The sequence below is a fragment of the Stomoxys calcitrans genome, chromosome 1 (genome assembly GCF_963082655.1).
Source record: "Stomoxys calcitrans chromosome 1, idStoCalc2.1, whole genome shotgun sequence".
NCBI classification, from domain to species: Eukaryota; Metazoa; Arthropoda; class Insecta; order Diptera; family Muscidae; genus Stomoxys; species Stomoxys calcitrans.
The window spans coordinates 254,563,264-254,577,859 of record NC_081552.1 but is presented as its reverse complement, the minus strand read 5'-3'; the positions used below and the strand labels follow the sequence as shown (position 1 = coordinate 254,577,859).

The 14,596-nt window shown below is 36.8% G+C and overlaps 1 protein-coding gene across 1 annotated transcript; it reads left to right on the top strand.

The window, feature by feature from the left end:
- The first annotated feature begins 5,450 nt into the window (after positions 1-5,450).
- On the top strand, positions 5,451-5,820 carry LOC106093936 (larval cuticle protein 65Ag1-like). The gene is made up of 2 exons (XM_013261100.2): positions 5,451-5,563; positions 5,631-5,820. Exons 1-2 carry the CDS (start codon positions 5,451-5,453, stop codon positions 5,818-5,820), a joined length of 303 nt encoding a protein of 100 aa, XP_013116554.2.
- Positions 5,821-14,596: the final 8,776 nt, after the last annotated feature.

The following is a 14,596-nucleotide window of genomic DNA, read 5'->3' as shown; positions in this document are numbered from 1 at the left end:
CTTTTACAATGTTCATCATTCATTTATGGTCCGAATCGGACTATATTTTGATATAGCTCCAATAGCATAAAAGTTCCTATTCTATATTCTTTGTTTGCCTAAAAAGAGATACTGCGCTAGAACTCGACAAATGTGATCCATGGTGGAGGGTATATAAGATTCGGCCCGACCGAACTTAACGTCTTTTTACTTGTTTTTTTTTTTTTATTTTTGCTACAGCCAGCAAACATTTTCTGTTGTTCTAATATGTTAAAATATTGATTTTCATTTTAAAATTTTTTTTCATTATTTTAATTGCCGCGGACCTCGATTTATCATCTACATACAGTTTTGTTTTCAAGAGTTTCGACTCACAAACTAATTTCTTTGGTTTTTATAAAAAAAAGACTTAATTATCTTAAAAGACATATTTTGATACATTTTCGAATATGTAGATTTCTCATGATCCCATGTGTTAATAATCTGAATGTGATTCAGTCCTCTGCCACAAGTTGTCACATTTAAATGCCAAACCTCTTCAACAAATATGAAAACCAACAACACCACAGGTATGGATTAATGTCAATGTCATTCGCTTTGGCTTGTCAAACATTGACAAGTGCATTTGTTTGATAAACAAGTAAGCAAACATACAAACAAACCAACAAAAATGAAAGTTTATTTAAAACAAATAAGTTCAATTATATTTATCCATCAATGCATTAGAGTAGGTGTCTGTCCCCCTCATAAGGGAGTGTGGTCCCATTTAATTTAACAAAGCGCATTTCGAACACAATTTACAGGCATATTGATAGCAATGTCGAATATCAAATATTTTAACACATTATTTTCCTAAGGTCTGCTAAATGTTTGCTCATTGCAGATATGTTTAAAACAAAAAACAAAGTGTTTTTATATTTTACAATTTATTGCAAATAAAAGCGAAATGTATTGACATAGTCAAATTAATGTCGCTGCTTATAGTGCCCATTGAAACTAACACACATGCATGCACATGAGTTATTTATTGTACACATACTAATGTACGTGTGTATGAATTTGCACATAACGATGATAAATTATATTGGTGTGCCAAAAGTCTGGCGATTGATGGCAGAGCCACGCTTTTGGGGGATACCTGTCGATTATTGCATAACATCGGCCACATCCACCCACACACTCAGCTATGTAGCCAATAAATCAAAATACCCTAAAACACACAAAATAGTATTAAAAAATCTGAAGAAATTCAATTAGAGAACCAAAGTAGTCAAGTTACTTCTTTTTACGTTAATTGTTTTGTACGAATATCGTTCAGAGCAAAAAGAACTTGTCTTTAAAACAACATTTAGTACTACTTCTAAAAATAACTTGAGGCAGCTAGTAAGACCAGTATCTCTACCTTAATACATATTACAGTCAAATATATGATACTAAGTGCAGAATTAATCGTTTGTGACTTGACAAGGTCCAATTTGCATATGACATCTGAGCATTGCTCATATACAGGGTAGCTGATACAAAGCGTTAACAGCTATTCTTTGCAAGCCAACAAAAGCATTTGCTTTTGAGATTATATAAAAACAAGTAAAAAGGTGTTAAGTTCGTCCGGGCCGAACTTTGGAACCCACCACCTCGTGTATATAAAGGGTGATTTTTTTGAGGTTAAGATTTTCATGCATTAGTATTTGACAGATCACGTGGGATTTCAGACATGGTGTCAAAGAGAAAGATGCTCAGTATGCTTTGACATTTCATCATGAATAGACTTACTAACGAGCAACGCTTGCAAATCATTTTCAGTGAATGGGTCCTAGAAAAGTTGGCAGAAAATCCGCTTTTTTATCGACAAATTTTGTTCAGCGATGAGGCTCATTTCTGGTTGAATGGCTACGTAAATAAGCAAAATTGCCGCATTTGGAGTGAAGAGCAACCAGAAGCCGTTCAAGAACTGCCCATGCATCCCGAAAAATGCACTGTTTGGTGTGGTTTGTACGCTGGTGGAATCATTGGACCGTATTTTTTCAAAGATGCTGTTGGACGCAACGTTACGGTGAATGAACACATTTCGAACCGAACACTGATTTTGGTAATAAAATTCAATGATTTGCAAGCGTTGCTCGTTAGTAAGTCTATTCATGATGAAATGTCAAAGCATACTGAGCATCTTTCTCTTTGACACCATGTCTGAAATCCCACGTGATCTGTCAAATACTAATGCATGAAAATCCTAACCTTAAAAAAATCACCCTTTATGTAAACCATCTTTCGTCAAAATCCGTCAAATTTCAATGAAATCATATTATAAATGCGTTTTTATGGGGCCAAGACTTTAAATCGTGATATCGGTCTATATGGCAGCTATATCCAAATCTGGACCGATCAAGGTCAAATTGAAGCACGATTATAAGGGCCTAACACAACTCATTATCCCATATTTTGGCAAAATCGAATAATAAATGCTTTTTTTATGGGCGCAAGACCTTAAATCGAGAGATCGGTCTACATGGCAGCTATATCCAAATCTGAACCGATTAAAGAAAGATGTCGAAGGGCCTAAGACAGCTCACTGTCCCAAATTTCAGCAAAATCGGATAATAAATTGAAGAAGAATGTTGAAGAGCCTAACGCAATTCATTGTCCCAAACTACGGCGACATCGAGCAATATATGCGCATTTTATGGGCCCAAAACCTTAAATCAAGAGATCGGTCCATATGGCAGCTATACCCAAATTTGGACCGATTAAAGAAGGATGTCGAAGGGCCTAAGACAGCTCACTGTCCCAAATTTCAGCAAAATCGGATAATAAACGTGGCATTTATAAGCCCTAAATGGGCGGATTGGTCTATATGGATATATTCCGATATAGCATATCTTCAAACATAACCTGCCTATGGACAAAAAATAATTGGTGCAAAGTTTTAGCTCAATATCTCTATTTTTAAAAACTGAAGCGTGATTTCAACAGACAGACGGACGGACATGGCTAGATCGTCTTGGATTTTTACGCTGATCAAGAATATATATACTTCATAGGGTCGGAAATGGATATTTCGATGTGTTGCAAACGGAATGACAAAATGAATATACCCGTATACTCCGTTTGTGGGTATAACAAGGCACGGCCGAAACTTAGCACGGTTTCCAGAGGCTCAAGAAGTCAAATAGACAATAGTACTTGGCACAGTTATTGGAAATCATAACAAAGCGTTATGTGAAAATTTTTAGCCAAATCGTATGAAAATTGTTTCTGTCAGGGGCTCAAGAAATCAAATCGAGAGATTGGCTTATATGGGAGCTCTATCAGGTTCTTCAGTTGTTGAAAGTCATAACAGAACACTATGTGCAAAATTTCAACCAAATCGGACAAAAATTGCGGCTTGTAAGGGCTCAAGAAGTCAAATCGGGAGTTCGAATTGTATGGGAGCTATATCAGGTTCTTCACTGATTTGGACCATACTTGCCAAAGTTCTTGGTAGTCATAACAGAACACTATGTGCAAAATTTCAGCCAAATCGGACAAAAATTGCGGCTTTCGGGGGCTCAAGAATTCAAATCTAAAGATCTGTTTATATGGGCGTCATATCCATATCTGAACCAATATGGCCCATTTGGAATAACCAAAGACCTACATCAATATTAAGTAAATGCAAATTTTGCCCATGAACAGTCCGATTCAAGTTTAAGCTCAATGATAAGGGGCCTCCTTTTTATAGCCGAGTCCGAATGGCGTGCCGTAGTGCGACACCTATTTGGAGAGAAGTTTTACATGGCATAGTACCTCACAAATGTTGCCAGCATTATGAGGGGGAAAACCAACGTTGAAAACATTTTCCGATGGTCTCGCCAGGATTCGAACCCAGGCGTTCAGCGTCATAGACGCTCAGCGTCATAGGCCTTAATCATCAATCAAAGTATATGTGCAAATTCAATCGATTTCGACAGACGGACGGACATGGCTAGATCGACTCGAACAATATATGGACCTTATAGGGTCCTAGATCAATATTTCGAGGTGTTACAAATGGAATGACTAGATTAGAATACCCCCATCCTATGGTGGTGGGTATAAAAAGTTGTTCGTGATGGAGTTTAATCGTAAAAGTGTGATTGAGTTATATTTCGTTGGAAAATCACAGCCGGCTTTTGTTGGCGATTCCAAACACCTCAAAGCGAAAACAATGTTTGTGTATCGCACCATTGTTATAAGGATACTGATGGTATAACCAATCTCCATGTTGGTGGTTCAAAAAAACTGCAACAAACCTGAAATGGTTCGGTGAGTGAAGTCAAATAGCTAAAGATCTGGTCTTTAGCTATTTGGTGAATTTGCTGACATCGTATGTATTCTCTGACGAGAAAACTTTCCTAGTCAAACGATTTGTAAGCTCTCAAAATGATCTTGGTTTACAAACCGAGAACACGTACCAGAATTTCAGCCTTCAAGCGGTCAACAAAAGTAATTTTTATGCCTACCACCATAGGAGGGGGTATACTAGTCTAGTTCCGTTTGTAACACCTAGAAATATTCGTCGAAGATCCCATAAATGATATTCTTGATCCTCTCGACGTTCTGAGTGAAGCTAGCCATGTCCGCCCGTCCGCCTGTCGACATCACGATTGCGGTCGAACGCGCAAAGCTAGCCTCTGGAAATGTTGTTGTAGTTAGTATTATTGTAGGTCGTTAGGGATTGCAAATGGGTCATATCGGTTCAGATTTAGATATAGCTCCCATATACCCCGATCTCCCGATTTGACTTCTTGAGCCCCTGGAAGTCGCAATTTTTGTCCGATTTGGCTGAAATTTGGTATGTAGTGTTCTATTATGACTTCTAACAACTGTGCAAAGTACGGTCTATAACCTGATATAACTCCCATATAAACTGTTAAATTCAGCTTCCATAAACATAAAATTATTAAGCTGAATTTTACACTTTTAGGAACTTAATCCCTAAAATATAGTGTAAGGTCCGATACTGCAGTCTAAAGTTATCCGAGTTATCTCTACTTATTAAATTCTTTTGGAACTGCATCTACGTTTTCGTTCAGGTCTCCTCAGGTCTCCATACAACGAAAGTTTCTCAAATCACATCCACAAGAGTTTGAGTTTCATTCATTATTCAATTTACAAATGATTGCAGTGTTACCATTTATGCACGCATTATCTTTTGCCTCCGTTTTGGGCTACTGACCGTTGTTCCATAGATGGTTAACTGCTACTTTAGTCAGACGTTCATTCATGTGCTTTGCTTTCAAAGTTTTATTTCACCATCTCTAGCTGTTTTTGGATGCAGAATCTATTTGTCTTTTTAACGCTGCGATCTTCAAGTTCAATAGAGCAATTTTTGAGTTAGTTTTCATTATTGAATCTGTATAAAATGAAAAGTAAACATCAACGTTGCTATCATTTAAACAGTGTCATTCTACTTGCTGCTACCAAATATTCAACGCCCAATATATTCTTTTAAAATGAAATTCTTCATTGTTTTTGCTACCCTCTTTGCTTTGGCTTTGGCCGCACCGGCTGAAGTGGAAATTATAAAAAACGAATCTGACGTGGGTCCTGAATCCTTCAACTATGCGTAAGTATTCAAATGTTTTAGGGAAGTTTTTCAGAATTTAAAAACTTCCTCTATTCTTACATTGTAGTTTCGAAACAAGCGATGGAGTTAAAGCTGCAGCAGAAGGACAATTGAATAATATTGGTTCAGATAATGAATCCTTGGCTGTCAAAGGCTCTTACACCTATGTTGGTGATGATGGTCAAACCTACTCTGTGCAATATACCGCCGATGAAAATGGTTTCCAACCACAGGGTGCCCATTTGCCTGTTGCCTAAAATGTCCCACCACCCAAATACCAAATAATATTAATGCCCCTACCTTAATACCATTTCCCCTCCACTATCCTCATCGCCCTTCCCATTTCCTGTCCTGAAAAAAAAATTTAACAAAAAAAAACTCTCTGTATGCCATTGACAATATTTGTCGATGTGATAGCAGAGCACAAATTTCAAGATTGTTATTTAATTAGTTTAAATAAATAGATTTGTTAATTAATTATTGAGTTTATTAAAAAAAGATTTTTTGTTTATAAAAAATAGGTCTCACAACATATGAAATAGTCTGCCCACCATTGTTGATAGGCCTCACAATATATGAAATAATTAACCCGACATCTATGGTAATCGAATGTTAGAAAATTAAAAACAAATATTAACAAGAAGAGAGCAATAGCGCTTAAGGGGCAGAATATCATATATCAGTGGTGAGCTCACTCACACATACGCATACTTATGTTCTTGTACACCATAAAGTGCAATAGTATGTGTATATTTGCCCACCACTGTTATATATCATCCATCATTAGAGATGGGTTTCTATTGGGTAAATGCTAATGCAAATTTTGCCCATGAACATTCCACTAATGAACAGGGGCAAACTTCTCACATATCAATGAGTGTAATCCGATTCAAGTTTAAGCTCAATGATAAGGGGCCTCCTTTTCATAGCCGAGTCCGAACGGCGTGCCGCAAGGCGACACCTCTCTGGAGAGAAGTTTTACATGACATAGTACCTCGCAAATGTTGCCACCATTTGGAGGGAAAACCCACAGCTGAAAAGTTTTTTTCTGATGGTCACGCCAGGCTTCGAACGCAGGCGTTCAGCGTTTTAGACGGACATGCTAAAGTCTGCGATACGGTGGCCTCCGGGTAAATACCCAACGGTAAATTGGTTAAACACCCAAAAATACCTTTTTATACCCACCACCGTAGGATAGGGGGCATACTCAATGTTGGGCAGACTATTTCATTCCGTTTGCAACACATCGAAATATTAATTTCCGACCCTACAAAGTATATATATTTCGGATCGTCGTAAAATTTTAAGACGATTTAACGTGATGTCCGTCCAAAAATTGAGAGATTGATCTGAAATTTGGCACAGATACATCTTTTGATGCACGCTGGTTAAGTTTTTGAACGGACCAAATCGGACCATATTTGGATATAGCTGCTATATAGACTGATTTTTCGATAAAGGGTCTAATGCCTATAAAAACTTTATTTTTCATAGCAGATCGGACTATACTTAGATATATTGGTTGCCCAAAAAGTAATTGCGGATTTTTTAATAGAAAGTAAATGCATTTTTAATAAAACTTAGAAAGAAATTTAATCAAATATACTTTATTTACACTTTTTTCCTAAAGCAGGCAAAAAGTAACAGCTGATAACTGACAGAAGAAAGAATGCAATTACAGAGTCACAAGCTGTGAAAACATTTGTCAACGCCGACTATATGAAAAATCCGCAATTACTTTTTGGGCAATCCAATAGCTACCATATAGACCGATCTGCCGATAAAGGGTCTGAAGCCCATAAAAGCTTTATTTATTACCCGATTTTGCTGAAATTTGAAACAGTGGGTTATTTTAAGCCTCCCGACATCTGACCCAAATATGGATCAGATCGAACTATATTTAAATATAGATGCCATATAGATCGATCTCCCGACAAAGGGTATAAAAACCATAGAGACTTTATTTTTATCCGATTTCGCTGAAATTTGGAATAGTGCGCAGTTTTAAGCCTCCCAACATTCGACCTAAATATGGAACAGATCGGACTATATTTAGATATAGATGCCATATAGACCGATCTCCCAATAAAGGGTCTAAAGCCAAGAAAAGCTTTATTTATTACCTGATTTCGCTGAAATTTGAAACAGTGTGTAGAATAAGACCTCCCAACATCCGAGGGAAATAGGGTTCTGATCGGACTTTATTTATATATAGCTTCCATATAGACCGATCTCCCGATAAAGGGACTGAAGCCCATAAAAGCTTTATTTATTACCCGATTTCGCTGAAATTTGAAACAGTGAGTTTTGCCAAGCCTCCCCATATCCGACCTTATTATGGTTCAGATCGGTTTATAATTGGATATATCTGCCAAAAATACCAATATTTTGTTCTACAAAATTGAATAGTGACATATATATTGGACCACTTAATGTCCGTGCCGAATTTGGGTCCTTAAGTTATACAGTTTTCACCGGATTGTGACGAAATGGAGTTTACATATATACCCGAGGTGGTGGGTATCCAAAGTTCGGCCCGGCCGAACTTAATGCCTTTTTACTTGTTATGAGTAACATTTCTGAAATCGTTGAAAAGTTTTGCACAAGATAGATCATTTCAAAATTTCGTAGGCGCATATTTTTGATTTTTGCTACCTGTTTCCTCTATCCGCGCCACTGTGCGACCATATGAAATACGCCCAAGTAGGTTTATTACCTGATATAGATTCCCCCTTATATAGATAGATTCCTTATTAGTCTTCAACGGCCTCAAGAAGCTTAAATTTTTGTAAGTAAAGTACACATGTGCCCTACTAAGTATGTTGATTTTTATTAGAATCCATGGTGATATGTTCCCAACAAGTTTTTTCTTTGGCCTTTTGGATTGATAACACTTTGCGAAACTTACAATTGTACATTGTAATAAGAAGCAAAAATTTACCCTTCTCTATATCTTATTCACATTCCAAGGTACTTGTAAACGAAACAACTTTGGAGACACACATACCTTAAGCTATAAGTTCAAAATATTCAACCAACACTTCATGTAACACCCCTAAGTAACATTAACCATGATCCGAAGTGAAACAACATCATTTTTCAACGAAACCCATAAACAACTTAACAACCAATTCGTGTTAATAACCTTATACAGCCAATAATCCGAAAATTAACAAAAACAACCATCAAAATTTTATTCGTAAAACTTCAGCATGTACAAGCAAGCGCATCCAAGTGGTACTGCAATTTTTGGCAGAATCGGTTAACAAGCTTAAGAAAATATTTATATATCTGTCCATACCGACATAGTTTTCAATTGATTACAAACAAATACTTGTCTCAAAAGATCATCAACATATGGGTGGTTCCACGAAAAGGGCTAGCAAGTGAGTAGAATATTATTCATTTTAACAATTAAACTAAAAATACGTTAAGTTCAGCCGGTTTATACTAAGAATATATTTGCAATCCAGTATATCTATAATATATATAAATTAATATATATATAAATTAATATATATATAAATTAATTCTTGTTTGTTTATTTGTGGGTTTGCAAATTAGTTTGTTCCGTATAGACTCAAAACCGGCTAAACCGATTTCTTTGAAATTTTCACAGATTGTGGGGAGTGGTCCGGAAGGAGCAATAGGCTATATTATTTTTAGATATCGCAAGGGGGACGGTCCCACCCCCTTACCACAAAAGTAGGATCCAAAAATAAAAGTTGACCGATTGGGACACTATGGGACTTAAATGAAAGGTATTTAGGAGTAGAGTGCGAATATTAAAAATTGGGTCCAAATAATTGGGGGCCGCTTTGATCCCAAAACCCCCCCTAAGGTATTCAAGAGTACGAATTTCATATTGAAAATTGGGTCCAAGTTATAGGGGGCCGCCTCGACCCCAACCAAAATCCCCTCCAATAGATTATTTGACCAATTAAACAAATCATATATATTTTTGTGTAGAGTGCGTCATTCAAATTTGTGCTCAAGTGGCAGATGAGGTGTGGCGCACAACCCTCATATAGACGCCCTCCACCAAACGGCTGTATACACCAATCATGACAGTGTGGCGTTAAATTAAAGGTATAATGTTGTGAACTGCGAATCTTGCTCTATATTCTGCTCATATATCTAGCGGACCACCTCACCCCAAAAACAGTCGATAAATTATAATGTCCTAACAGGACACTGTGCGATTTAATTAATGTGTGGGGACACAAATAATTGTAGGCCGTCATAGCCCCGAAATTATGACGTTATCTCACGATAACAGGAATTGCAAACTGTAACGTTAAGGTTGCATCCATTCTTAGCTCACCGATAGACAAGACCAAACGACGTGTTGCTGGGCAAAACTTTTTTGTTCAAAAGTTTTACATGGTTTAATGGTTTTACATGGTTTATCATCACCACACTAGCAAATAAGTTCTTTGCCCCAGAAAATCGTTTAATAGGCTAATTTTATTTGATTTAAAAAAGATTATATGATGAATATTTAATAGGTAGTCATATGGTATGGTGGTTGTCTATGAATGACTATTCATAGACAACCACCACATGATGACCCACTCCAAGCGAATAGCACTAACATTTAAATTAGCGCCATTCACTGGCTGTCTTCGAATGGATTTAGTTGATCCAATTAAATACAGCCAGTAGAATTTGAAGAAGCCAACTTGACCAGAGAGAGTGCAGAGTGGTCAAAATTAATCATCATGCTGGATGATGTAAATACAAAAAATTTTGCAGAAAAATCTTATTAGTTAAAATTTTGTCAAAATTTAAGAGTAAGAAGAAGAAAAATATTTTCCGCGTGGTGAAAATGTAGGCACAGTGATGCGGGCCGGACTCAGCTACTTATATATATATATATATATAAAACTGAATTTTTGATTGTTTGTCGATTCGTTTGTTTGTGTGTTCCTTATAGACTCAAAAACGGATGAACCGATTTTCTTGAAAATTTTACAGATGGTGCATAATGATTCCTTGCTGAAAATAGGGTACTAAATTTTGTTGATATCTGAAGGAGGGACCCTCCCCCTTACGCTCATTTTCAGAAAAGCCAGATCTCGGAGATGGGTGGTGCGATTTTAGCGAAATTTTGTGTGCTCGCTTATATTAACCTAAAACCAAAAATATGGTATCCAAATTTCGGTCCCTAGGGGGACCGCCCCACCTCCAAAAACCTACCATATATAAATTTAGACCAATAACGATAATATGGGACTCAAATAAAAAGTATTTAAGAGTAAAAAAGGTATCAGATATCCAATTGTCAGACCAAGTGTTAAGGGGACCATCGCAACCCCCAAAACACTCCCCTTCCCCAAAACACCTCTAAACTGGACTTATTTACTGATCAAGTCAATATGGGGCTCAAAACGAAGGTGTTTAAGTGTAGTATACGAAACTGATATCCAAATGTTGGACCAAGGGCTTGGGGGTCCGCCCTCCCAAAAAACACCCCACAAAGAGCACAAATTTACGATCACAGCAACATGGGGAGGCCACCGTAGCGCAGAGGTTAGCATGTCCGCCTATGACGCTGAATGCCTGGAATCCTGGCGATACCATCAGAAAAAAATTTTTGGGCGGTGGTTTTCCCCTTCTAATGCTGGCAACATTTGTAAGGTACTATGCCATATAAAACTTCTCTCCAAAGAGGTGTCGCACTACGGCACGCCGTTCGGACTCGGCTATAAAAAGGAGGCCCCTTATTATTGAGCTTAAACTTGAATCGGGCTGCACTCATTGACATGTGAGAAGTTTGCCTCTGTTCCTTAGTGGAATGTTCATGGGCAAAATTTTCAAATTTGCAGTAATATGGGGCTCAAATGAAAAGTCTTTGGGAGTAAAGCACGAATCTGATATCAATCACCACTCAAATATGACGTATTTTCTGGCCTTTGCAATATGGGGCTCAAATGAAAGGTATTTGGGAGTAGAGCACGAAATTTATACCCACTTCCGGGACCACGTTTCTGGGGGTCCACACCACCCCCTTAACCCACAAACCACCACCCAGGGGTCCTTCCCAGTACCAAACACCATACAGAAGTCTTTTTGGAATGGGGTACATCAAACATCCAAACTTAAATGAATTTAAACCCTCTGGGGAATTTATACACGAATATAGTTCATATGGGATTCAGATAAGGCACTTATATTCTTATACTGTTGCTCGAGCGATATACACATACTAGCATGGTTTTTCATTAAAATGTATTTTATTGTCAAAAATTAATATTCAAATGATAATTTTGTTCCATATAAAGATGCAGTAAAATTATAATCTAACATCTTCAACTTCCATTCCAAAGATAAGTCTAATTCGGAATTTCGGGATTGTTCTCTGCCGTCCGAGAATCTTCACCTTAAGTTGGAATTTCTCACAGCTATCATCTATCATCCCAAAGAAATTTATAAATCCCATCATAAATTATTATTGTAAACCCCATATACTTAGATACTTAGACATGGTACTTGTTAGAGCTGACAGCAGCTTGTTTGCTTTTCTAAAAACATAAAATAAAATAGCTAAAATCTCTATTTAAAGAAGACATCACTGTGCGCCTGCGCATTCACATACACTTCACGTTGTGAAGGATGGTAATTGTTTTGCCTCAGTATGACTGACCGTTGTTAAATGATCAATCGGCATTCGATCTTGATAATTAGCCATTGAAACAATTAAGCATCATTGTTTGCTTGTTGGCGGTATTGATGCGATCAGCTCTCGGCCGGGATAATTATGTTTATCTGTTGAGCATTTAAGTACGTTTTGATGGAATGTTTGTACCTGACATAGGGGAATTTCCGACGAAAGAAATAGAAGTTTATGTAGTGGCTTCTTTAAAATGATAGAAATTGGATGATTGATTTATCAAATTTTCATATGACAAGCAAGCTTCTTGCAAAAGAACCTCTTTAAGAAATACCTTAATCTCAGTATTTAATTTGATTGAAAATAAAAAGGACTATGACTTAAGGACATGGGTAATCATCCTAGGTGGGTGTTGGCTATATTTGATTGTAGTTGGGCCAGTTGTAACGTATGGAATGGTGTGTTGATTCATCTGATACGGATATGAAAACTGAATTCATTTAAAAGAGCCACCCAACGATTCAGCCATATGATCAACTACACACTCTCAATTCCTCATAAAGTTCACCACCGTAGTGATGTAAGGCATGAAAATTTCTATTTTGCCATTTTTTTTCTCTTATATGAGGAATTCCCAAAATGAGTGATTATATCATGAACGATATGTTTACGACTCTAAGTTTTTAATTTGTAGACTGGGTACAACACCCTTTTTTCAGTGCTTGAAATAGTGCTGCTTTGTTTTCTTCATCATTGAGTGGAATATAAACAACTTGAAAACCAAACAGGTGTGATGTATGCGCCATGTACATTTATCTTAAATCTGAGATATGTCAAGTGCAATTAGGAGGGCCGCAAAGAGATGACAAAAAAAAAATTTATCTTCCCCCGAATAATAGCCAATAAATCATGCGGCTGACACGGTACTTTGAATTTGAATAATAACACAAGGGTCACAGAGGTTGGCCAAGTCGTGTCAGGTATACCCTACAAAATAATAAATGTGAGGAAATATAGTTAAATGGAATTTTTTGGGAATTAAATCTAAAAGTTCTAAACAATAACCGGCAAAAAACTTGAAAATGAAAGAAAAAAAAATAGTGAACAATTTTGCTTATAAAATAACATAGAGGCAAATACACAATAATTTCGATCAATTATGTTTCAAACTGAACCAGAAAAGATTAGATTTGCATATTGCTAAGAAGGAATTCTGAGACATCAATAATGCAGCAAACGATCGCTTTAAGCCAGTCAATCGAATACCTGAGGTACGCCCAGTTTCCCGATGTGGAATTTACACAATAGCGTGGTGAAATTCGTAACAAACAACAATATTTGAATGCAGTTGCTTTTATTGTGTGTCATTGTGTGATTTTTGTTTGTATTATCTCGTCCATTAGAATGCGACATAATTCGCAATCAAGTTATAGACAATTTTCGTACGAATGAAGTCAGAACTAGGCTTAACGTGCTAACGCTATGAGTGTCCCGCTTGCAATATGGGAAAAATCAGCACACATTACCTTTTCATCTACACAGTCCATTCCACTCGACGTATACCTAGCTACCTCTTGCCACACCCCTCCCTAGTCGCAGAGTTCCAGGATGTGAACACTTAGAACAACCCAGCAAAAGAATTAAGGATGTTTAAAAAAATTGCGAATACCAGGACCGATAATGAAAACCTATTGTAAAGAAGTTTGTACCTACTGAGAACCCAGATTTCAAAATCTCGTCAAAACAGTTGAAAAAGTTAGTCAAACCTTCTACAAAGGACAAGATCTGTCTCATGAACTCAAACTGTAAGTTTCTTTAAAATTTCCACAAAATTTTTTTGATTTATTAAGTTTTCCTATTTAAAATTCTATTCCCAGCCAAAGGCCACTTCGTGATGTAGGGTGCCATTTGAAATATATGGCTTTATTTAATTTAGTCATATTCTAATTAATATTATTATCAAATTGTGATGACATTACAAAAATAGCTCTTGGTTTAACGACACCAAAAGTCGAAATGTTGAATGACCAGCTGGAGTCATTGTACGTCCATGATGGTAGGTTGGCTGGTCCGTAAGTGCGACAATGATGAGTGCGTGAGTGTATTATCCATTGAATACGCAGGGTTGGTGAGTAGGTAATAACAATTGTTTTGATGACTTCAGATGATATTACTCTTGAGATTTTGATTGTCTTCTTTTTATTATTATTTTAATAAAAAAAAATATTTAGGCAAATATTCCATTGACAAGAGGACATTTTTAATATTTATAGGCAAATACCAGAAAAAAATCAAAATTTTATTATATTCAGAGTTGGTATAAAACTGAGATGCTGGCCTGTAGTCCATATCAGTCGAGTGTAAGGAGCTTGTAACAGCAACAATCAACAAATCCAATTCAATCCTTGTAAACCAAATCA

Coding starts and splice junctions, on each gene's coding strand:
- LOC106093936 (XM_013261100.2), top strand. CDS start 5,451: ATGAAATTCTTCATTGTTTTTGCTACCCTCTTTGCTTTGGCTTTGGCC. Junction 5,564..5,630: donor CCTGAATCCTTCAACTATGC/GTAAGTATTCAA, acceptor CTTACATTGTAG/TTTCGAAACAAGCGATGGAG.